Source organism: Pan troglodytes, chromosome 5 (assembly GCF_028858775.2).
Source record: "Pan troglodytes isolate AG18354 chromosome 5, NHGRI_mPanTro3-v2.0_pri, whole genome shotgun sequence".
Taxonomy (NCBI): Eukaryota; Metazoa; Chordata; class Mammalia; order Primates; family Hominidae; genus Pan; species Pan troglodytes.
In genome coordinates this window covers 6,268,702-6,291,850 of record NC_072403.2, presented here as the reverse complement: position 1 = coordinate 6,291,850, position 23,149 = coordinate 6,268,702, and the positions used below count along the sequence as shown (strand labels likewise).

Sequence of the window (23,149 nt, the reverse complement as noted above, 5' to 3'; positions counted from 1 at the left end):
GCTACAGTGTGACACTTCAATGCATGTATACATTGTATAATAATCAAATCAGGATAATTACCTGATAAATGCTTAATCACTTTAAACATTTATCACTCTGTAGTGATAACATTCAAAAGCTTCTCTTGTAGCTATCTTGAAACATATACTACATTATTATTTGCTATAATCAAATAATCCACCAGGTAATGGAAACAAGAACATGGCTGGGTGCGGTGGCTCACGCCTGTAATCCCAGCAATTTGGGAGGCTGAGGCAGGCGGATCACTTGAGGTCAGGAGCTCGAGACCAGCCTGGCCAACATGGTGAAACCCTGTCTCTACTAAAAATACAAAAATTAGCTGGGTGTGGTGGCACACACCTGTAATCCCAGCTACCAGGGAGGCTGAGGTAGGAGAATTTCTTGAACCCAGGAGGCAGAGATTACAGTGAGCCAAGATCACATGACTGCACTCCAGCCTGGGCAACAGAGGAAAAAAAAAAAAAAAAAAGAAAGAAACCAGAATTTATTTTTCCTGTGGTTTACTGAAAGCTCTCCTAGTCCCATACCATCAAAACCTGGTCATACTGTCTGTGGCTGGAGCTGTCTCAGCCTCAGAATCCATTATTTACAATGCTGAGGTCTAGGGAAGGCTGTGGGTTGTCTGGAAGTTTTGGAATTTCTCTGTAAGAAATCCCTGAAACACACAGTTACCACAGACTGGGGTTGAGGGAAGTTCTGGACAGCGCCCCCCATGTTCAATCGGAGCCCCTCAATGCCCCAGCAGCACAGCAGGAACCCTCACACCAGCTGTGGATGGTGCAGGCCACCGTGACGCAGGTGAGGAAGGTGACCACGTCGTGTGGGCTTTCCATGTCCTAAAAGCTAATTTACTCCTGGCAATCTGGAAAATCTAAAAGCATTCTCTCAAACTGGTCTCCCGGGACTTTGGCAGTCCTGTCTGCCGCTCAGTGGAGAGCTGTGGGGAAATGGAAATTCTGGCTCCAATCCCTCTTTGCCATTTACTGGACCGTGTGGCCCAGGACAAGCCATTTATCTTCTCAGTTATAAAGTGGGGCTGGTATCTCACAGGGCGGATGAGGTAATACATGCCACTATGCTCTGCAAACTCTGAAGTCCTGAATGGACTGAACGCGGTGGCACACCCCTATCATCCCAGCACTTGAAGAGGCTGAGGTGGGCAGACCACTTGAGCTCAGGAATTTGAGACCAGCCGGGGCAAAATGTCGAAACTCATCTCTACAGAAAATACCAAAAAACAATTAGCTGGGTGTGGTGGCGCATGCCTGTAGTCCCGGCTACTTGGGAGGCCGAGGTGGGAGGATCTCTCGAGCCCAGGAGGTTAAGGCTGCAGTGAGCCGAGATCGTGCCACCGCACTCCAGCCTGAGCGACACAGCGAGACCCTGTCTCAATAAATAAACAAATAATAGAACTAAGTTCTAAATGATGACGCGTGCCTTAATCCTTTCTTCTTCTAACTCTTTAGTTTTTCAGACTGCCCTTCTCTCTTGTCACTCATTCAGCCCCCTAACCGTTCAGGGAGTGCCTGGTTGCACGGCCTTGTGCCAAGTCCCTGAGGCACAAAGCCAGACAGGACTCGAGCCCCACTGTGGTGCGCTCCCAACCAGCATGTGTGTCCCCTGCCACTCAGACCTCATTCTGGACTGGTTTGTGGGTTAAGTGCTGACACCTCGGGACGGATAGCACATGTACCTCTCCAATGTCTTCTACCTTTGAATGGCTTATAAAGCAGCAAAAGTTGCCCATGGACTAAACTGACTTCTCTTTAAACACTGACTGAGTACTGACAATTTGCCAGGGACTCTGATAAACTGTAAGACATTCAGAATGCCAGGGCACATGAATGTAATAGGAATGAGAAATTCAGGCACGGCCTAACAAACTCACCCAGGTACTGACTGCAGAAGAAACTCAGCGACCTCACGGCAGGTGCTCCGTGAGATGAGGACAGCCAGGGAACAGCAGCAACTGTCCATGTGCATGCATGCACATGCAAACATGCACACGCAAACATGCACACACATGTTCTGCAACAACTGCAAGGGTCACCACAAGCGCAAATCCCTAGGGGACCAAATCAAGGACTCCGGACTCTGACCTGACATCTCTAACTAGCACATCTGCTTTTGTTAACTTTCCCAGGGATAACTGCCCCCAGATGTAAATAAGAACAGACCAGAGCGGGCACTGCAGGCAGGGACAGCGTCTTGGCACCCTTGGGGGGCCACAGCAGCGTGAGCAGACTAGGGGACCAAGGAGGGTGCGGTCCAGCTGCACCCCTGCAGCCAGCCAGTCAGCTGCCCCAGCCTGTGCACTGGCCTGTCTACTGTGGCCTGCAAGGAGGGCAGGCACCCGGTGTAAACCACCAGGCAAGTTGCAGACCAGCAGTCTGGAGCCACTTCTGGGCCAGATGAGTTGGCTCAAGGTTTTAAACATTGTTGAACTAGTTGCTGATATCAGGTAGCATGAATTTGGCCATGAGTAGCAGAATACCTGCACCCAGATGTAATAAGGTGGCTTGGTACACAGCAGGCAAGAAAGGATTCCTGCTGTAATCCCGAAATCTAAGGTATCAGTGCTGAAGGACACTCCAGAGCAGACACCCATTACAGCCAGGCCGCGAAGCCAAGTATACAGCAGAGTGGGGCATGAAGGGAGCCTTGTTGGGCAGGAGCCTGGCCCCCAGCAAAGAGCTGGGTAGCCAGCTGGGAGCTCCCCACACCTTCAGCACAACTAGCCGTCTGCGGTTGGCAGAGAAGTCTGCTGGCCTGGAGATAATGGAACCGGACAAGACATGTCAGCCGCACTGATTTTGTTTGGGAAGGACATCCTGTCTTCCTGCAGCTCTGTCCATGTTGAAGCAATGGAAAGGCTGTGGGTAGGGACTTCTGGAAAACCTTTCCCTTCCCGAAGAGAGGAAAGTGATCTATCTCTGCCCCTGACCTCCGGCCATGGAGCTGGGAGCGAGTGCCATGCTCAGAGCTGCACCACCTGCTGCCAAGTGTCTCTCTCCCTTAGAATGCCACGTGTCAGTCAAACACGGTATTCTGCTACTCATGGCCAAATTCATGCTACCTGATATCAGCAACTAGTTCAAAAATGTTTGAAACCTTGAGCCAACTCATCTGGCCCAGAAGTGGCTCCAGACTGCTGCTCTGCAACTTGCCTGGTGGTTTACACTGGGTGCCTGCCCTCCTTGCAGGCCGCAGTAGACAGGCCAGTGCACAGGCTGGGGCAGCTGACTGGCTGGCTGCAGGGGTGCAGCTGGACGGCACCCTCCTTGGTCCCCCAGGCTGCTCACGCTGCTGTGGCCCCCCGAGGGTGCCAAGACGCTGTCCCTGACTGCTGTGCCCACGCTGGTCTGTTCTGTGTGGGTCTCTTTCTGGTCAGAAAGAGCCGTGTCTGTACGCAGAGCAGCCAAAAAAGCAAAAGCAAATCTAGAAATGAATGACGACCGCCTGAGTAAATGAAAAACCACAGAGCACGTCAGAACACACTGCAAAGACCACACAGCAACATGAAAGTTAGCAGGTGCCCATCTGAGTGGGGACAGGATTGGGGTCACATTCAGTTGTACGAACCTCACCAAGGTCTTGTAAAGATGACAACTGAATCCCTTCACTGAAACCTTGGAGTGGGGACCACTTCTTATATCTCGCTTTGACATCTGCACGTCCCCAACCACAGACACAATGAAACCGGGCTTCTTACATATTGTGGGGTTGAACCTGGGTTCAAGAGTCAGCCTTGCCACATCTCAAAATACAAGAGGGGAGTGTGCTCAGCCTGGCACCATCCAAACCCATCCGTGCCCAGGGAGCCGAGTGGGCGTGTGAAGGAGCTGAGGAGGTTATGGAGAGGTGACCCCACTCTGCACCACCACCCCCCGGTAGCTCTTTCCGTCTGTAGTAAGAGTTAAGTCCAGTAGAGCCCACAGGACATAGCTCCTATCCACCACCACGTTGGGGGCCTGGGCTGCGTAGCCCTCGTGCAGGCATCATGATAGGGCCATTCGCGACGCCACCCCAGGAGCCGGAAGGATGCCAACAAGGCGGCCGCTCAGAGCCCCACAGCGCAGCTTGACTCATGGACACAATTCGGCACAAGGCCAAGCCAGAGAGATATTCCTAGAAATGCCTTTTCCAAGAAAAGCCCAGAGGCAGGCGAGCACACTGCCACTTTGGTGCAGGACTGTGTGTGGGGGTGTTATTTCCAGGGAAGCTGATGACAGAAGCCCCAACTCTGGTCATTAAACTCCCTCCTCCACAATGGGAAATACCCACAGTCCTGGTCCTTCTATTGCTCAACTGCAGTTAGAAGCAGAAGCGCGAGTCTGAAGCACTATCCTACCGCAAGCTGTTTCGATGAACACAAGTTCCCTGTTCCTGCTCTCCGTTTCATCGGCAGTTCACCTTTACGTCCACGCACAGCCGTGTGGAATAGGCTCGGTCCACAGAGAGCCAGCGAATGCTGCACAAGGAAGCACGGACCGGACCACGCTTGCATTAGAAACTCACCAAACAGCGCCCGGGGCTATCATGCCCACTCCTGCCCGCGGTCCCTGCAGCAGGGGCACCTCCAGGGAGAGGGGACTCGCAAACTGCCCAGTCACCCACAGCTGTCTCCCTCCCTCGTCACACACCAGCACCCTCTGCCTGGGTCCCTTCCTTTCTGCATCAAAGGCCAAGAGCCAGTGCCCAGATGGGTTCTACCGACCTTCAGAGAGTCTAAGAAAAGATGGTGGATGAGCTTGTACATCACACTACATGGTGTTCACTTTTGAGGCTGAACAACTACTTCTCACTCCAGGACTGCAAGATTTGGAGGCCTCAATCCCCACTGTAGGATCTAAGATGGTCCTGTCCTGCTCAAAAGGACTTTGCCTGTTGGAGTGGGAGCCCAGAGATCTGGCTGAGCACCTTGAACGGCAGCTGGCCCTACCCTAAAAGCCCATGGTACCAGACCACGCTATAACAGCAGCAAGGCCACAGGGACACAGGGTGCTCCTCCTTCCTGCAAATGATACAAAAGTGTATGTGCAAATGAAAGCAAAGGACAAATCCAAAAAAGGCAAGCATCCTTATATATAAAAAATCTATATTTTTATACATTACATATGTAAATATGTATGTTTTTGCTTAGAAAAAAAAGTTTTTGTTTGTTTGTTTTCTAATAGCAAATGAGTAGAGTATTCTATCTGGGTCCAGGCTCTGGAAGGTGGTTTCATAACAGAGAGCTGCTTCCTCTTCGGGCAGAAATCTGTCCACGGCCCCCCACCCAGAGACCCTGCCCCAGCACGCTTTCCAGCTGGAAGGCTGATGGTGAAGCCCCCAGTGCACCCAGAGGTAAGTGGGAAGAATGTTCCTCATCAGACAGACATGGTGGAGCTGCCCTATCAGCACACAGCATTACACACAAAACCAGCCCACGTTTGTATCAGTGATTCCCCAACTTTGATATTTCACGCACTGTCAACATTAAAAATAGAATTGGGGGATGCATATATTGTACTTTTCATTTGGCCAGATAAGGGCTTTTAAAAAGCAAACTAAAACAAAGGGCCTCTCTACCACTTACTACAACATCATTTCCCAGAAGAATATTTCAACAACAAAAAGAAGGTCGTAATCTAAGACTAAACTTAGTTCTTTTAAGTGGAATAAATGAAGTCTTATGGAAAACTGAATGCCACTTTCAGCTCTCATTTTCTCCTTGAGCAGGAGAACATCACTATGGGCTGGCAGAGCCCTCAGGAACTGTCTGGAAGCAGGACCACAGTAGTCCAAGGGCCCATCTAGCTCTCATCTTGCAAAAGTGCTCCTTTATAATAAAATAAAAGAAAAACGTAAATGAGAGAAAAAGAGAGTTGAAAGTACAGAAGGTGTCAGTTAAAGAAAATATAGACAAAAAGATAGGGAGATAGAATAAGGCAAGGACGTTTTACCGATGTTTTCAATATAGGCTCTCTGTATTGCTAAAGCTTCTTCTCCCCACAAAAACCTCAAGAAATTTACAGACCTGCTCGATTCTAAAACCACTGAATGTCACAAAGGCGCTACTGCAATGATGCATACCGACTCCATAGCCTGGCAGAGATCAAACGCCCTTGAACTTCACAGAAAAAGAAAAAAAAATCTATAATTACTTGCTTCATGATGTCAAAGTACAAAATGCCAATGTAATATATATTAAAGCAAGATGAGTAAATATAAGTTAATATGCATCTAACCATTCACTTTCAAAACATACTAATACTCTTTACTCGAATAGACAGAAAATATAATCATATTTCCAGAAATGCTTAGTGTTCATAAAAAACACTTTCACTTATATCATCTCACCTAATACTATAAAAAACCCTGTGAGATAGGCATTTTACAGATGAGAGAAGAGAGGTTAAAATGACTTTTCTAAGAAATCCCAGAGAGAAAGCAAAAGCAAGTGAGTATTTCCAAAGCCCTTAATTCACTAACCCACACCACGCTGGCCACTTGGGGAACACGCAGTGCGTGCATTTGATACAAACTCTAGGATGCCTCTAATTATGACAAAATCATGCAAAACACACCACAGTAGGTCTGTGGGGTTATTACAACTCTGAGAACTTGAACTTTTACATTTCCTGACTTGGCAAGGCTAGCTGGTTGGGGAACTGAGCTGAAATTCTAACATGTTAATGTTATCTCAAACCAGGTTTCTGCATTTTAAGTTCCTGGAAGATCAGAGAGGGAGATTTGAGAGGATAGAGGCCAAGACAGAAAACTGACCTTTCTGGGCAGTCTGCAGCAACTGAATGTCAAGTGACAACAGCTAGTCTCAAAGGTCACACATCTCTTACTAAGCATAACTAGCCAGAATTCCTGTTCATGCAGGGATTTGTGGGGAAAAGTTTAAGATATAGAGTGTTAAATTACATCAAAGCTGGCATTCGTTTTTAAAATCTGTACTTAAGTTTAAAACAATGAGCAACATAGTTTTCCAGAATTTATTTTATCATTGAATAGAGAAACTCTGAAGCATCGAGAATTTTTTAAGTGGCTAAAGAGCTACTATTTCAAATTGTTTAGGTCCTGCAGAACACAGTTTCCAAGTGACAGATAAGACTTCTTTTGCTTTTGTTAACTAGAGAAATACGAATATTTGTCGTCTGACCATCCTCATTGGTTGATGATACAGAAAGCAAAAGTTGATTGTCAGCACCTGATACTTGGTAATAAACACCTTAATAAATACCCCGAGAGAGGTAGGTGTTCTGCCTGCCAACTTGAGGGGAATCATTTGATTACATGGTGAAAATATGCTCACCATTAAAAAGTACACTATGCCTTCCAGTAGAACACTTGTAACAGGTAAAAAGAAACTCAAGCTATTTCATCGCCTGCCTCTTAACAAGCTGAGTCACTCAAAGTTCCGAAGTCAGCTCCACCATTTCCACATACTTTAGTACAGCGAGCAATATTTACAGTCATGGACATATGTGTGTCGAAGCCTTACTTATTCACAAGATTTGCTGTTATTAATGGATTAAAAATAAATGTTTCCCCCAAAAATCACACAAGAGCATGACTCCCAACAGCAGAGTGTCCACTTTTCCCCACCTTTTCATGAGCTGCGGTCCCGACCTCCTTTTTCAGCTGAAACAGAAGGTCTTACTGTCGTAGCTTCACTGGAGAGTGCAGCACAGCGCATCCTCCACACACAAGCCCCAGACACGGCACTGCCACACCTACCTAACCCCTAAGCCCACCCACGTTTATAGTTTGCCTTTGTAACTCTTTGTCATCCAGATACATCAAAGGCCAAGAGCCAGTCATCCAGCCAAAGAAAGAGGTACAAAAGCAAACCATAAACTTAACAGGACCTCTTTACATATTTGGGATAGGAGAGAACTAATTAAAAGGGTAGGAGGAGGTGGGGGGTGAAAAATTGCTTAAAGAGTAAAACGTTCACTATTCGGGTGACGGATGCACTAAAAGTCCAGACTTTGCCATTAAGCCTTATATCCATGTAACAAAATTGCACCTGCACCCCCTAAATCTATACGTATTTTAAAAAGAAAAAGTATGGGCTAGTCCTTCAGCACCAAAGGTGACTGGAATTAGGCTGGTTTTGACAGATGATCTAAACTGACCCACGAGACCTAGAACTCAGAGAAGAAGCTGGCATATCTCTGTCTCCCCTGTCCCTCCATGTCAGCAGGTCTCTCAAGTAACTGAAGCAGGCTTCCTGGGCACCAAAACTTGTTCTTGCAACTACCTTTTCTGTAACTCTCAAGATACATTAATACACGCTGAGTAAAAACAGACTCAGTTTTACAAGTGCTCAGAGTTCACAGAAAACACCTTCACATACATGCCCCTGCCTCCAAAGACCCTGAGGGCAGGCCTTTTCAGATGGGAGAATGGAGGTGTAGATGGGTTAAAATGACCTGCCCAAGGTAGGTGTAACTGGCTTTACAGTTGAGATTTTCTAACATCTACGCCTACTGCTTACTTGTCTATAGTGCAGGGGGCCACCCCACGCTTAAATCAGGTCACTGTCACAGACAAGAGAGCACTCAGCTCCTAGCAAAGCTGAGAAGCATTGGGGACAGCTCAAGGACAGGTAGCCACCTGCACTGACAGCAGATGTCCGGAGCCCAGAGTGGGTCACATCTGAGTTTTTCTTCTAAAGAATCAAATTGCCAATCAGGTACTGACAAGTTCAACAGCATGTCAGAATCTCGGTTTGAGATAAGAGCAAAGCAACCATTCTAAAAATAGCCACCAAAACATGGGCAGAAGATTGCTATGGTCTTCAGAGAAAGGCAGTGGCTCACTTCCTTCCGTGTGCACCATGCCTTCCAACCACTTCTGTTTCTTGACACGACTAGTAACCAAGGAAGTTCTCTAATGCTGCTTCTCCTCCTTCCAGGCCTAGAGTGCTACTCTGTTTTCCTAGGAAAATCCCCCCTCCACCATCCTCAATCTTAAACGTTCACCTTTCTGTGAAATATCAAGAGTGCATGTGGAAACACAGCCCCTGGGTAGCACACAGTGGCTCCAGCTTCCCACCTCCCGTTCCCCTCCTGATCTACCACCTCACTTTTCTCATGTCAACCCATCTTACTCCAGCTCTATTTTTTTTCCCAAAAAGGTAGATCTCACAAAATTATTGCATAACCTGTGATTTCTCTGCTCTGCCCCAGTGAAGGCTCAAGGTCGGCTGATGGCCAGCGTTCAATAACTCCCAGAGTGGCGGCACACCTAGGGTCCTGAACATCGGGGCACACGGTCTGCACTCCTGATTCGTAGGGTGTGCGTGCACCAGTGCTTGGGGCATAAAAGGGGAATCCAGATGAGCCTGAGGACTCCCAAATTCACAAACTTCACCACAGCCTACAACTTCCCTGTGACATGCAGTAACACACAGTTCTAGGAGGGTTGCTGTGTCTTTGACCTGTGGCATATAGCACTGGGCCAACCTGAGAATCAGAGGCCAGACTCAGTGGCATGGGCTGCTAAGTACTTTACTTCCAGCCCCAGCCTTTCAGCCTGCACAAGTCAGATGTGTGCTTCAGGAAAACTGTAATCTACTCCACATCATGGTATTTCCAGGTCCCTTCTATACAGCCAAGAGGGACTGCTAAAGCTGTAGCTGCCATGGGTCCCCAGAGCCCTATCCCTTATCTTGCCAAAACCTAATCCTGTCTGTCTCCACAGGATTTCTTCAATATGGAAAAGGGAGCAATTATGAATCTCCCTATAGGTGCAGAGTTAAAATAACATCAAAGGTTTATTCGGCTATGAAGAAATAGAGGACTGGACTTTCCTAAGCCAGAATGACCTATTCATTCCACTCCGCCAGGCTTTAGCAGCTGTCCCATAAGGCAGCCGCCAGCCTCCTGGGGTTCTCCAGCCCTGGAAACACAGCTGGTCTGAACGGAGATGTGCCAAGTATGAAACAGCAGGCCAGAGTCCCCAGACTTCGTATGAAAGAAGGACATAAACTTGCTCATTAATTTTTTATATTGAGTACATATCAAAATAATATTTTAGATAGACTGGATTAAGTAAAATATATTATTAGAATTAATGTTGCCTGTTTCTGTTTGCTGTTTAAAATGTGGCTCCTAGAAAATTTAAAACTGCCCATTTGTGGCTCACTATCTATTTCTATTGGACAGCGCTGCTCTAGACAGAACCCAACAAATCCTTCACGGTTCTATTTCTAGAGGAAAGATGAACATACTAAAGGTTTAAGGTATCCTTTGTAAACATCAGACCCTTCTTGTGGACATCCCGTGAGTCTCTCTGCATAATGGAAGGACCAGTCAACCACAAGGAGCCTCCTGCCACAGCTCATCCCAGCCTGCCCAGCGTTGGCTTCTGTAGGCTCACAGCCTCTTCCCTGGCAGGGTCAGCAAGGGTCCCGTGAGCTCTGACGACTTCACAATCTTCTACTTCTCTGACTTTACCATCCTCTATTCATTTTTTTAAATGTCTCCAAATAATACAGAAAAAAGAAACTTACAGGTTTTGAGATGGTGAATCCGCTGCTGGGATGCACAGGTATTTAACTCCCTGCAGAATAATAAAAAGTAAATACATAAAAATAAAAACATGAAACTCAGTGGAGAAAAGTATTTAAGGAACTATTTACACAGGTCAAAAAATAAAAAAATAAAAAGGAGAAGTTTTTCACTCATCTTTTGTTGCCAAGGAACTGCAGAAAAACTAATTAAAGTTCCTGGTTATTTTCCGTGACCACGCGTACAAATAATCCTGCTTTGGTTTGCAAACAGCCTGTAGGTTTAGGCAAAATTCAAAGGGCACATCAAAAAAGTGAAATAGTTGAGTACTTTTCAGTAAGTTTCAACTACTTTCAAAACCAGCATCTCAGATGTTAGTTTATATATTCCAAATTTTTTATATATTTCATTTAGGATTCTGAATGTTCAAAAAGGAAGCACTGTTCGTAAGTAAAAACCTTAACATGAGTGAAAACTATAATGTCACATTACAGCTTTCTACATCAATTTTAGTACCATGACAGCTACAATTTCACTGACGCACCCATACGAGCTTTACCCTAGGGATAATTTGTTTCATTTTGCTTGCTTTTCAGGACAATAAAGGTTTATATATCAAACAAAAATATTTTTTTCTTTTTTAAAGAATGGCCAAATTTGAAAAAAATAAACTTCATATACTCCTCTATAAAACTCAGAAAAAGGTTTATGTAAATCCATGCTACAACAGGCATGCTAAATTTGAGATTTATTAAAAAAAAAACTGGCTGTTTCTCTTTCGGAGGGACTGAAAGAATGTTTCAAAAGCTCTGTCAAGTAGAAACACAAAACATAAAAATCTGATATTCTCTTTGTAAGAGATTATAGCCTGATGAAGAATTAGATGAATCATTTTTAAATTATTCCTGTCTTAATTGCCTAATCTCACAGAATCTTGCCACCATGTCACAGACAATATTAGGGGGTGCACATCAGACACTGGAAAAGTAACCAACCTTGGAGAATAAAAGCACAGATAGGTAGAAGAGTGACACAGACAACCTCAGGTTCTCAGAAGATGGAGTTACAACGCAACGCATCTTCAGTAATTATTCACAAATAATTTCTGCTTTTTTAATTAAACTTTTACCATTAACTCCTATTGTTAGGAATTTCTGTGCTGTATTTGCTAATAGGGACAACTAAATGTGTAGCTGCCCCTAATCCTTCCACACCTCCTACACATTTTAATAGTCCCTGACATTGTGAGTCCTACTTTTCCAATACAGGCGCCAGACACACTTCATGTCCCAACCTCCCTTGCGATTAGGGACTCCCCACCTGGCCCTCAGGAGTCGGATGGGCAGCTACTGAGTGGGATCCGGGAAGCACACGTGCGCTTCGTGGGCGCAGGGCGGGGGCAGAGCACATGCTCTTTGCCGGGGCAGGTGGGGCAGGGGTGGGCTGGCTCAGGGCAAAGTGGGCGCTGAGCTTGGGGCCAGTTTTCTGGGGATCACTCCTGAACTTCAGCCTAAAACCTGTTCTCCATCTATTCTGAGGGAACCATGAGCTTTGAATCTCTCTTAGTAAAAGCTGTTTCCTGCTGAAACTGAGTCAGAGCAGGATCTGTTCACTGCAACTAACACCTAAGTGAGAGAATTCCCTCTTGCCTCGTCCACAATGATGAGGGGTCAGAAAAAACATCTTTCCCCTCACAGTTTCTGTATGCTTTGAATCAAAAACGTTTTCTCCCTCACAGTTTCTGTACATTTTGTTTCCAGCTTTAAATCAATCTTTACACCTTCCAATAAAGGCCCTTTTGGGTCTTGAAGGAGATGAACTTTACTGCTGTTTATCCACATGGGAACATCTCACTTAAGACCAAATGGGCTTCAACCATGCCAAGGGTTAATTTAGAATCTGCTGGTGGAAGAGGAAAGTGAGGCAGCAGCTTCTCCCTCCTTTGCCTTCACTTTGTCATCCCCAGTTGCCTCCTCCTGTCTCTGTCCTCATTTCTCCTGGGCTTGTGGGCTGTGCTCTGCTGGGAACACTGACAGTATCTTCAAACCTAGAGTGGTATTACAGCTGGGACTTCAAGGGAAAACAAACGGAAAAGGAGGTATTATTGTCAAAAGTAATTTCAGTCCTTTCCTTCGTGGAGGCCAAACAAGCTTGTTGGTATAGATGGACATACATTGATCACCTCCTGCAGCCGCCATTGAAATGACTCATTCACTTCTTTCCTTTTACTCTTAAGTGAGAGTTGGCAGTCGATCAGTCCAGAAGCTTGTGAAATCCTTTCCTCCCACACTCTTCCTCCACGCTCCTTGGAGACCAGCACCTCCAGACAGACCAGAAGGAGCCTCAAGTTCCCACCTTCCCTTCTAGTGCCATCTTCAGTGTCAGCGACTTCCATCTGGCAAGGAAGCTTAAGACGAGATGGAAATGCCCGCCTCCCCCAGATGTTGACTGACAGCCATTTTATTCCAGCAGAATCTAAAATCAGCCTAGTCTATATATCAAGAGGAAAGAAAAAAAAAAAAAAAGAAGCACAGGAAGAGAATGGACAGAGGCTCTGCTGAATAGCTCTTTGCTGGCTATAAATACCAGCCGTGGGACTGGACAGTATTGTGCTTCCTATGGGCTGTCTCCATGTGTGGTTGTGTTCCCCTTTGTGGCACCCGATGAGCAAAAGGACCAACTCAGGCTGGTCCCATGAGGCAGGAGCACCTTGTCAGGTGGGCACGAGAATCTACCCACAGGAAGACGGCAAAGGCTATCTCTCCATCTGGGAACCACCAGGATGAGGAGGCAGCTCTTGGCCATGCTGGCCCCTGCCCACAGTCGCTGGGGTGGGCGTGTGGAGCTGCAGCTTCCCATCTGTGAATCCTCTGAAGAGGAACAAAATGGCTCCCAACCACAATTTGGGGACCACCTGCTGTTAAGGCAGGACAGTTAAAAATAGAAAACCTGAGTCAAGATTATATTCTGTTGAAGACAGAATGACAACAGCAATGATAACAAGCTTCCCTGCAAGGGTGCCCGGCACACAGCAGGCACTCACTGAAATGTCTGCGGAGTGATGAGACAGAGGATGAGACCAACGAACACAAAGATCACACTGCCAGATGAGTGCAAGGAAAGAAAAATACTGTAAAGCACCATCATTTGTGCCAGTGACCACGAAACGAGAGCTGGGCTTCAGCCCACACCATGCAAACAGCAAGCCACCCACACATGCTCAAGGGACACCAGCGTCCCTCCTGGCCACTGCAACAGGACGCAGCTGAGAGCTAGTCGGCGTGATCCACAATAAGAATATGCAAACTCAGTCAAGGAAGGAGTCAAAACTGTCAAAAAGGTTCAGCTGCTCGCCACCTAAGAACATCTATTTATCTTGGTTTAGTTATTAACAAAGCATGAAAAGTCTCTCCCAAGCCACAGACTACAGAATTTGAGTTACCTTAGAACAGCTTCAGGTACCTGCACATGTGTACAATTCATGACAGTTAATTACTAATTCAGAAAGCAGCATGAGTCCCCCAGTGCCACAAGAAAGCTGGCCCACTTAAAAGTATCCTAGTACTAATGAATACGTTCTGCAAATGTTTTAATGTGATGTGGAATAGACGGTTTCACCAAATAGGTCCTCAAGACAGGACCACTCTCCGGTTTTGAAGTTTACAGAAATAGAAATAAAGGATAGGATAAGTTTAGATAAATTATGGAAAGTATAACAAACTTGGAGGTTAAAAAAAAAAGCAATAAAAATTCTAGAACAATCTGAAAAATTTGTAAGTAATGAAGATAACAGCAATGTTTCCATTAGTACAGTGTTTGCTGTAAGGTATTCACTCCCTCATACTACCTCTAATATTTGAAAAAGTAAAGATAAAATGGGTTGTCTTCCTGTAGCAATAAAAGTCTCACTAAATAAATAAGAATTCAGCACTTTCCACGATGTTCCAAAACAGTGGATTGGTGGAAAGCCAATTAACATCACAGTTTTATGAGGCTATTAAACGTCAAGTTATGGTGCTTCAATCTCGAGTACACTGAAATACAAAAACAAGCTCAGTTAAGAAAAACGGGCTCTGTGTTTGCTTCAAGACCGTCATGATTTCTATGAGGACAAAGAAAGAGCAGCGATGATGGCATTTTAAGTGGCGTAACATGACGAAGTGAGTACCAGGAGGGGAAAAGGGGGAAGAAGCAAGGAACAGTCTCTACCTGTGTTGAGGGGACCAGGTGTACACGGTACATTACTAACGCCAAGCAGCATGTATAAAACAATTAGTATAGAACAACCGGTATAAAACCACGTGATGTAAGAATTTGGAAGATGCAGGAGAGAGGCAGGAGACATGGGGGATCTGCTAAGGACAGCTTTTCTAGTGAAGGTTTTGTGTTTAGGTTTTGAAAGAAACAACAGACGTCACTTGGAGGAGAAGAAAGTTCAGAAGGTTTTCCAGCGGCTCTTCAAACCAGAGCTTAGAGCTGCCTGAGTCCATCTTCTCAAAAGTTCTAAATACTTTTCAGTTTTCTGTTTCAACAAGTATAGTAACCACCAAAAGTAAGGTTTTTACCTTTCTTTGGGCCTGAAACTAAAGATTACACTTAAAACGATACGGAGGCAGGTCCCTGAAAAGCAGGGCCAAGGTTCTGATTTCACGACTGGTAAAGAAAGAGATCAAACTCTCGCTTGTTTCAAGTATGATTTCTAACATTCACTGTTCTTTTCTTTCTGAGGCTTGTAAGAAGGAGAGTCTTCTCAAGAGCCCAGCTGACATTCTGCTTTCCACAAGGAAGATAAACCCTTCAGAAGCCATGTCTCTCTCCTCTCAAAGCCAACAGAAACCAGTTACAGGACAGAACTGGATCCCTGCAGGAGCCTCTTCAAAACACAAGGAGGAGGAGAGCAAGTTCCTAAGGGCCAGGAGCAGGAAACCATGCAATGGAAACGTCATTTTGGCTGCTAATAAACATGTCACCACTAGAAGCCCCAGTTTCTCATCTCAGCCTGTGCGACAGCAGTGACAGTATGGTGAGCCCAGGGGGGTCCTCCTCCAGCAATGGTGCCTGTTATTTGAAAATGAGTCCCATGAGGGAGGTGCCGGGTGCCCTGCTTCACCGGCCTGTGCGGCCCCTGTACACACACTCTGTATTCACACTGACCCTCCACCACAATTAACCAGCCAGCGAACTCTCAAGAGCGACTTTCACCACATTCCCAGAAGCCTGACCCTGAAAAAAAAAAAAAAAGAATTAAAAGCCAAATTTAAATTTGAACCACTCCTCCCCTGATCAGAAGCAAGGTCACAGCTTGTAACACTATGATGAGAAACACACACAGCAGAAGACTCTCTCATTGGAGACAGCCTCTCTATATACTATTTTGTGGTAAAATACACATAAGATTTATCATCGTAGGCTGGGCGTGGTGGCTCATGCCTGCAATCCCAGCACTTTGGGAGGGCAAGGCAGGTGAGCCACGAGGTCAGGAGTTCGAGACCAGCCTGGCCAACATGGTAAAACCCTGTCTCTACTAAAAAATACAAAAATTAGCCAGGCGTGGTGGCATGCACTTGTAATCCCAGCTATGCGGGAGGCGGAGGCAGGAGAATCGATTGAACCCAGGAGGTGGAGGTTGCAGTGAGCCGAGATCACACCACTGCACTCCAGTCTGGGATACAGCGAGACTCTGTCTCAAAAAAAAGAAAAGATTTACCATCGTAACCATTTAAGGTGTACAGTTCAGTGGCCTTAAGTACATTCACACTGTTGTGCAGCCATCACCCCACCTGTCTCCAGGACTTTTTCATTCTCCTAAAGTAAAACTCTGCACCTATTAAGTAATAACTCCTCATTCCTCGCAGCCCTTGACAACCACCTTTCACCTTTCTATCTCTATGAATCTGACTACTGCACTTTCATATAAACCTGACAGCAAGCAAACTGTGAAAACCGTCTGGCCACACTCTTGAAGATCGTAGACCCAGGAGATGGCAATCAGGAACTTGAAATTGCTTTTTGAGGCACACTGCAGGTTTGATGAGCTGTCTCCTCTTTGCAAGGTGTCTTTATTCCACAGAAAGCATATGAGAATGCTCATTTACGTGTGTGGCAGCCCAGCTCGGTGCGTGGCACATGCATTTTGATCATTTCTCCTCCAGGTATGACTTTCACATAGCCCATAACATTTGTAGAAATTATGTAAGGTTAAAGGGAAAAAGCAGAATTCGAAATCCCATCCCAAGGAAGATTACACCTGGAAAAACTTATGTATGCCTATGGACTAAGTACTGGAAGTCAACACAAAAAATAGGCAAGGTCCAGCAGACAAGACCTCTCCTCTCTTTTTTGTTTGCATCACAGCAAAAGTCCCAAATAAATTACTGCAGAAAGCTGCCATGGCAGATAAATATGCTCCTTTAGTTAGGCTGCATTATTCATGTTTTAAGTCCAGGTTCTAAACTGAAGATGTATTTTCTTAAAGCACCCATTTGCCACTGATTCTTCCTGCATCAGCTAAATTTAGGAAACCGTACTACAAATAATAACTTCCAAGAACTCTGTGGTACTGATGGGGCGGGGAGGGAGCAGGAGGTCAGAGTGGAGAGACAAGATTTAGCCTCTGGTTTGATACTGTGAGACAACATGCAAATGAGAAACCTCCAACACCTGTGACTTCTTTCAGGTTAGTCAAAAACCGACATACATTTGACTTGTCAGATCAACAGATGAGAACTCAAAAGCTTATTTTTGTTCAAGATATTTCAGTGCAAGGCTAAAGTGGGCACGGTCAGAATGTTGGATTTCCTCCAGCCAGTACAGGCTGGGTTATGGGAAGGCAGTGAGGGAGATTCACTCTAGCTCCGTCTCACCACTGAAAGCCCTACCGGGTGCTTTCAGTTCAGCTGCAGGACTTGCTGATGTACACACTTGTGACTCATGAAAACTGGGCCAGTTTCAGCAGTCACTTGGGACCAAGGCATTCCGTGGTATTACTTAATGAAGGTGAAGCCTGAACAACCCATCTCAAAAAATTGCCATGAGTGAAAGCTGCTGCTTAGAAATCAGCAGCAGATATTCTAGGAGTGTTCTCTGTACGTATCACCAGGGAAAAATTTATCTCTTACAAACATTATCTGATCACACATCTCAGCTGCTGAAAAATATTCAGTGGCTCCTCTCTGTCTGCAAAGTAGAGAAGACCCATTTTCACAGTGCTTCAGCATCTGTCCACAACCCCCTTCCTGACCTCACATCCATGATCTCTCCCTCCTACCACCCCTCACTCCTCAAACTCCAGCAACCCTGGGCTGCTGTTAAGTCTCCCCACATGTTCTGTGCTTCCCTGCTCCCGGCCATCCTGCCAAGTCCCTGTGGTTTTCTCTCTCTGGAATAGGCTTTCTGCGTGGCTCTTCTCGGTAAAACCTCCCTGACATACCCACCAGGCTCTCTGTGGAGCCTTCTCTCACCTCCTCGGCCTCACCCTTAGCAGACTTCAGCCCCACGCTGGGCCCCCACACCACCAGCAGCACACAGGCGCATGGCCCTGGCACAGAGGACTGGCACTGCGTGTGAAGGGCCAGTCTCTCTCACTAGACCCCAGATTCCTCGAACTCCCACGGCTGTGGTAATCATCTATCAGTCTCCTGGCACCTCTCTCCTGTAAACGGTTCCAAATGAAGAAAGGAATGCATGAGGAGGGACATGCCATTTCAGAATTTTAAACATGTGGCCACCAACCCAATGCGCCCTGACAGCACTGCTCCCAGGCTGGCCACGGCACCTGCAGGTAGCCCTGGAGTCACCGTCCAGCGCGGGCCGGCCAGGCCCGTGCCTCCACCTTCACTCTCCTCCAGCTGTGAATGGGGCTCTGCTGGACGTGGTGAGTGCACGCTCCCACACGGAAAACCACGACAGGCAAAGACAAGGCAAAGATGCTGGGCATTTCTGGGGCTGCATTAAACTGGGGGCTACCCAGCCCCAAGATTCAGACCTGGCTGGACTCCTGGAAGCTCTTAGTTTCCTCTCAGTAATGCTCCTGCTGCCCAACAGCGAAGCCCAGGGTGGGTGAACTAGGGCCCATGTTCACGGGGCACAGCTGTGCCCACTGATTCACGTATTGTCTGTGGCCCCTCACCTCATGGTGGAGGCTACAGTAGCTGCAGCAGAAGTCCCCAAAGCCCCAAATATTCCCTGGGCCTTGACAGCCAAAGTGTGCCAAGCCCCGGTCTAGACAGTCCCATTGCACAAAGTCATTCTGATGGTGACAGCTTGTTTTGCACATCCCATTTGTCTTCTCCATTTAAATGACATCTGATACAGCACACCACCTTCTTAGAATTGCAGCATTCTTAATCTGCAGCTGTGCTCAATTCTCCTTTGCTCTGATGCAGAGAGGGACAGAAGGATTTCCCTTGAACACAGGACTTTAAACAAGGAAAGTCAATGTGACATGTGAAAAATACTAAGTGCAGTGCCAGAACACAGTAGATGCTCAATAAATGGTAGTAGACAGGATTTGCCAGTGACTCTCCTCCAAGGGCAATCCCATCTGCATAATTACCAGCAGATATAGCACGGCACACACCAGGACGCAGAAGCCCAGGGAAGATGACTGCAGGCACCAGCAGATACAGCATTGCACACACCAGGACGCGGAAGCCCAGGGCAGATGACTCTCCAGGCACCAGCAGATACAGCACTGCACACACCAGGATGCAGAAGCCCAGGGAAGATGACTCTCCAGGCACCAGCAGATACAGCACTGCACACACCAGGACACAGAAGCCCAGGGAAGATGACTCTCCAGGCACCAGCAGATACAGCATTGCACACACCAGGACGCAGAAGCCCAGGGAAGATGACTCTCCAGGCACCAGCAGATACAGCACTGCACACACCAGGACGCGGAAGCCCAGGGCAGATGACTCTCCAGGCACCAGCAGATACAGCACTGCACACACCAGGACGCAGAAGCCCAGGGCAGATGACTCTCCAGGCACCAGCAGATACAGCACTGCACACACCAGGATGCGGAAGCCCAGGGCAGATGACTCCAGGCACCAGCAGATACAGCACTGCACACACGAGGACGCGGAAGCCCAGGGCAGATGACTCTCCAGGCACCAGCAGATACAGCACTGCACACACCAGGATGCGGAAGCCCAGGGCAGATGACTCCAGGCACCAGCAGATACAGCACTGCACACACGAGGACGCGGAAGCCCAGGGCAGATGACTCTCCAGGCACCAGCAGATACAGCACTGCACACACCAGGACGCGGAAGCCCAGGGCAGATGACTCTCCAGGCACCAGCAGATACAGCACTGCACACACCAGGACGCAGAAGCCCAGGGCAGATGACTCTCCAGGCACCAGCAGGTACAGCACTGCACACACCAGGACGCAGAAGCCCAGGGCAGATGACTCTCCAGGCACCAGCTGGGAGAGGGCCACACTGCTCTTCAAGCTGTGTGCTGTACGTATCTCCCTGAGCCAGCCTCCCCTTTCCGGCAGGATGCGGCAGCCTGTCTTAAACACAGCTCCCTCCTTAGGGAGGCACGCAGCGCTGCTGGGAACATTGTGCCTGTTTTGCAGTTGGCTAAGCCAGTGAGCTCTGGGAGCCCCTCGCTGGTGATGGAATGGGTCCATCAGCTGCAGATGGGTTACAGGCTTTGTAGACTGCCGCTTGTCCTCAGGCTTGGACACAATCTGCAGCATCTAGGAAGCCCTTTCTAAACAGCACGGACGATCCCTCCAGCTGAACACCACATCCTCCCTCTGGGATCATACTCTAGAAGCTGTTTTGAGAGAGAGGCAAACACTGACCCAGAGCAGGGTGCTGCCCTCCAGGGCTGGCCAGTTCTGCATGGGCAAGGCTGAGGCTCAAGACACGCAAAGGCTGGACATGGTGAGGGCCACGGGAGCTCAGGGCAGAAAGAACGTCCACGGGGTGGGAGAGTGGAGAGAAATGAGAACAGCGGCTCTTCTCTTTCTCCTCAACACCAGGAGGGACACCCCTCTGTTATGCAGCAAGTTAATATTAGAGACGCGCTGCATTCCTGTGCTCCGCGGCACCCACTGCCTGACGTTCACGGCAGCAGGTGTGGGTGGGAGAGCGTGTTCCTTGCTCTGATTAAGGATGAGCGGGTCACTGCTCCCAGGCCTCCCCAGGAAGGGCGGCACTCCTCCAAGCCCTCCACCCTCTCCACGCCTGCCGCTGCTAGCATGGCACAGAAGGAGGCCCTAGGTCACCTCGGTCAGAGCCCACATGTGGAAGCACAGGGGAAGAGAGTGCTCTGGCCACCAAGGAGGCCAGAGGACACTCACTGGGGTAGCCATGCGGCTGCAAGCCCACTGCTGAAGTAGGAGCAGCTGCAGAGGTTTCCATCAGAAAAGGCAGGAAACCTCAGCTTAAAGGAACAGTTTTTAAAAACCAGGAAGCCAAAAACCAAAAACACTTGGCAATGTTATCTTCCTTTGCTAGTTATGAGATCTTTTCTTCTTCAGGGCATAGGGTGGAGCCATTCCACGGTGCAATTTAATTGCACTCTCCATCTGCTCTCACTGACAATCATGTAAAGGAGACTTCGAACTGCTTCCACTTGGGTGCTGCGGGGCTGATCTCCTGGAACAAGGTATTTCATAAAATAGATATATTTGATTTGTACCTATTCTACCCCGGCGAGGCTCTGCCTCCTCCCAGGTCAGTACAGCTGAAATGATCCTTGAACTCCTCTGCTTAGGAATAATTTCCAAGAGTAGGAGTCTCAAGCCAAGGTCTGAGCTCTGCTCTGTTCACCCCAGAGTTACAAACTGACAGGGAAATCTGTGCCTATGCAGCCATCCTAAGATGGCAAAGGGACGCCCTAAGAGCCACTTCCCCACATCCTCTCCTTGCACTGACAGTGGCTGCACCTCTCACGGAAAGAGCCAAGGGCCTTGTGGATTAACCCCCACTAGCCGGGGAAAAACCTGAGAACGAAAAGTTGGACCTCAAGAGAAAGAAGCTCTAACTCAGATTTCAGATGCACCTACTTCCTTTCCATGCCCAGAACTTTCACCATGCATTTCATTTGCTTTCCCATGGGAAAAGAAGGCCAGAGCTAGCTGGTGATGCCCCTGCTCAGTGATGAATGCTGAAACTTGACGCTGGCAGTAGCTGCGGTGATAACTGAAAGGAGGGAAATAACTTCTCAATTCAAACCTAGGGTTTGATACTGTCCACCTCAACACACACACACACACACGCACACACGCACACATGTCTTTAAAACATCCCAGGGAGTCTGGCCACGCAGACGGGAACACATTTTTAAAAGCATGGACAGAGCTTGTTCACAGCCTGTAATAAGGTGATGAAACTAGCTAGGTGCTATTGCTTCACTCTCAGAGTTTTAAAATAAGATTGGAGCACTTCCCTTGCAGGTGTGGGCAAACACAAGGTCCACCTGCATTGCCTAGCAGGCAATGATTATTCAGAGCACCTGAAAACAGCAGATTTGCTTAAACCAGTCTTTGGTAAACTAGGGCGCATTTTCTTATGGCTAAAAACAACAATGGGGCCCAGAGAGCCCTTTAACCCGGCTTTGGGTCTTAACCAACCTACCCCCTTTAACTTCCCATTCAAACTTCCTATTGCAGACTTGAAGGCCCCCCGCACCAAGCAGCCATAACCCACGGAATCTCCCTGGAGTAGATGTCCTCTTCCATCACCACCACCACCATGATGCTTAAGCTTTCTGCTAGTCAGCCAGCCACACACGGTACTGTCCCAACCCGGAACAAGAAACACTCTTTCCCTCCGCGGATGCTCTCCACAGATATTCTCCTTGGTTGTTTCTACCAAGCTAAGCCTGTCTTCTCTTTCAAACTCCTTACAGAATTGCATCTCCTCTGAAAGCATTTCAGACTTGCTATTCACGTCACCTAGTCTCCCCTTTCCAGTGTCCACAGCACCTAAAACAGCCAAACACAAGGGTCTTCTTGGGTTGGAATCTGTGAATGAGAAGCTGCAGAATCTCAGCTTGGGGGAAGCAAAACTCAAGCTCTACACTGGGGCCACAGTGCCCTGAGGCACCCCTGCAGGGAACCCCAAGGACTGCACTCAGAAGAGCTGAGACTAACTAGAACCCACACAAGGGGTTACAGGAGTAACAAAGATGTGTGTCTCCCAAGATCACGTGTTCACAGGCTGTGAATTCCATCGCATAACACCACATAAAAGCAAGACACTGGAGGATGGCCCCACCGTCATTCCCTGGTCATGCTGTCCTAGCATTTTCTCCCATGGTTTTATTTAAGAGCAATGGCTTAGCTTACTATGTAGATATGTATACACTATGTAGATATGTATACACTATGTAGATGATATGTATACACTATGTAGATATGTATACACTATGTAGATGATATGTATACTCTATGTAGATACACTGTGATACTGTGATGCCCAAATCTTCACGTCCAGCCGAGACCTCTCTCCTGAGCCCTGGACCTGTATTTCTATCCACTGATGAATATCACATGAACATTCCACCCATGACTGAGCTTGGTCCCTTTCTTCCACCCAGCTCTGTTTCCTGGAGCACTCACATCCCTGGGTGGCAGAGCCATGGGTACTTA

The 23,149-nt window shown here is 47.5% G+C and overlaps 1 protein-coding gene across 5 annotated transcripts in view; it reads right to left on the bottom strand.

The window, feature by feature from the left end:
• DUSP22 (dual specificity phosphatase 22) overlaps positions 1-23,149 on the bottom strand; it is a 58,874-nt gene that overhangs the window by 5,695 nt on the left and 30,030 nt on the right. For 4 of the 5 annotated variants that reach the window (XM_009450369.3, XM_009450368.4, NM_001160051.2 and 1 more), the window contains one exon: positions 10,536-10,585. The exons of the other annotated variant lie outside the window; for it this stretch is intronic. In XM_009450369.3, the coding sequence (XP_009448644.1) occupies positions 10,536-10,585 (50 nt within the window). The remainder of the gene's footprint in view (positions 1-10,535; positions 10,586-23,149) is intronic. 5 annotated transcript variants of the gene reach the window in all.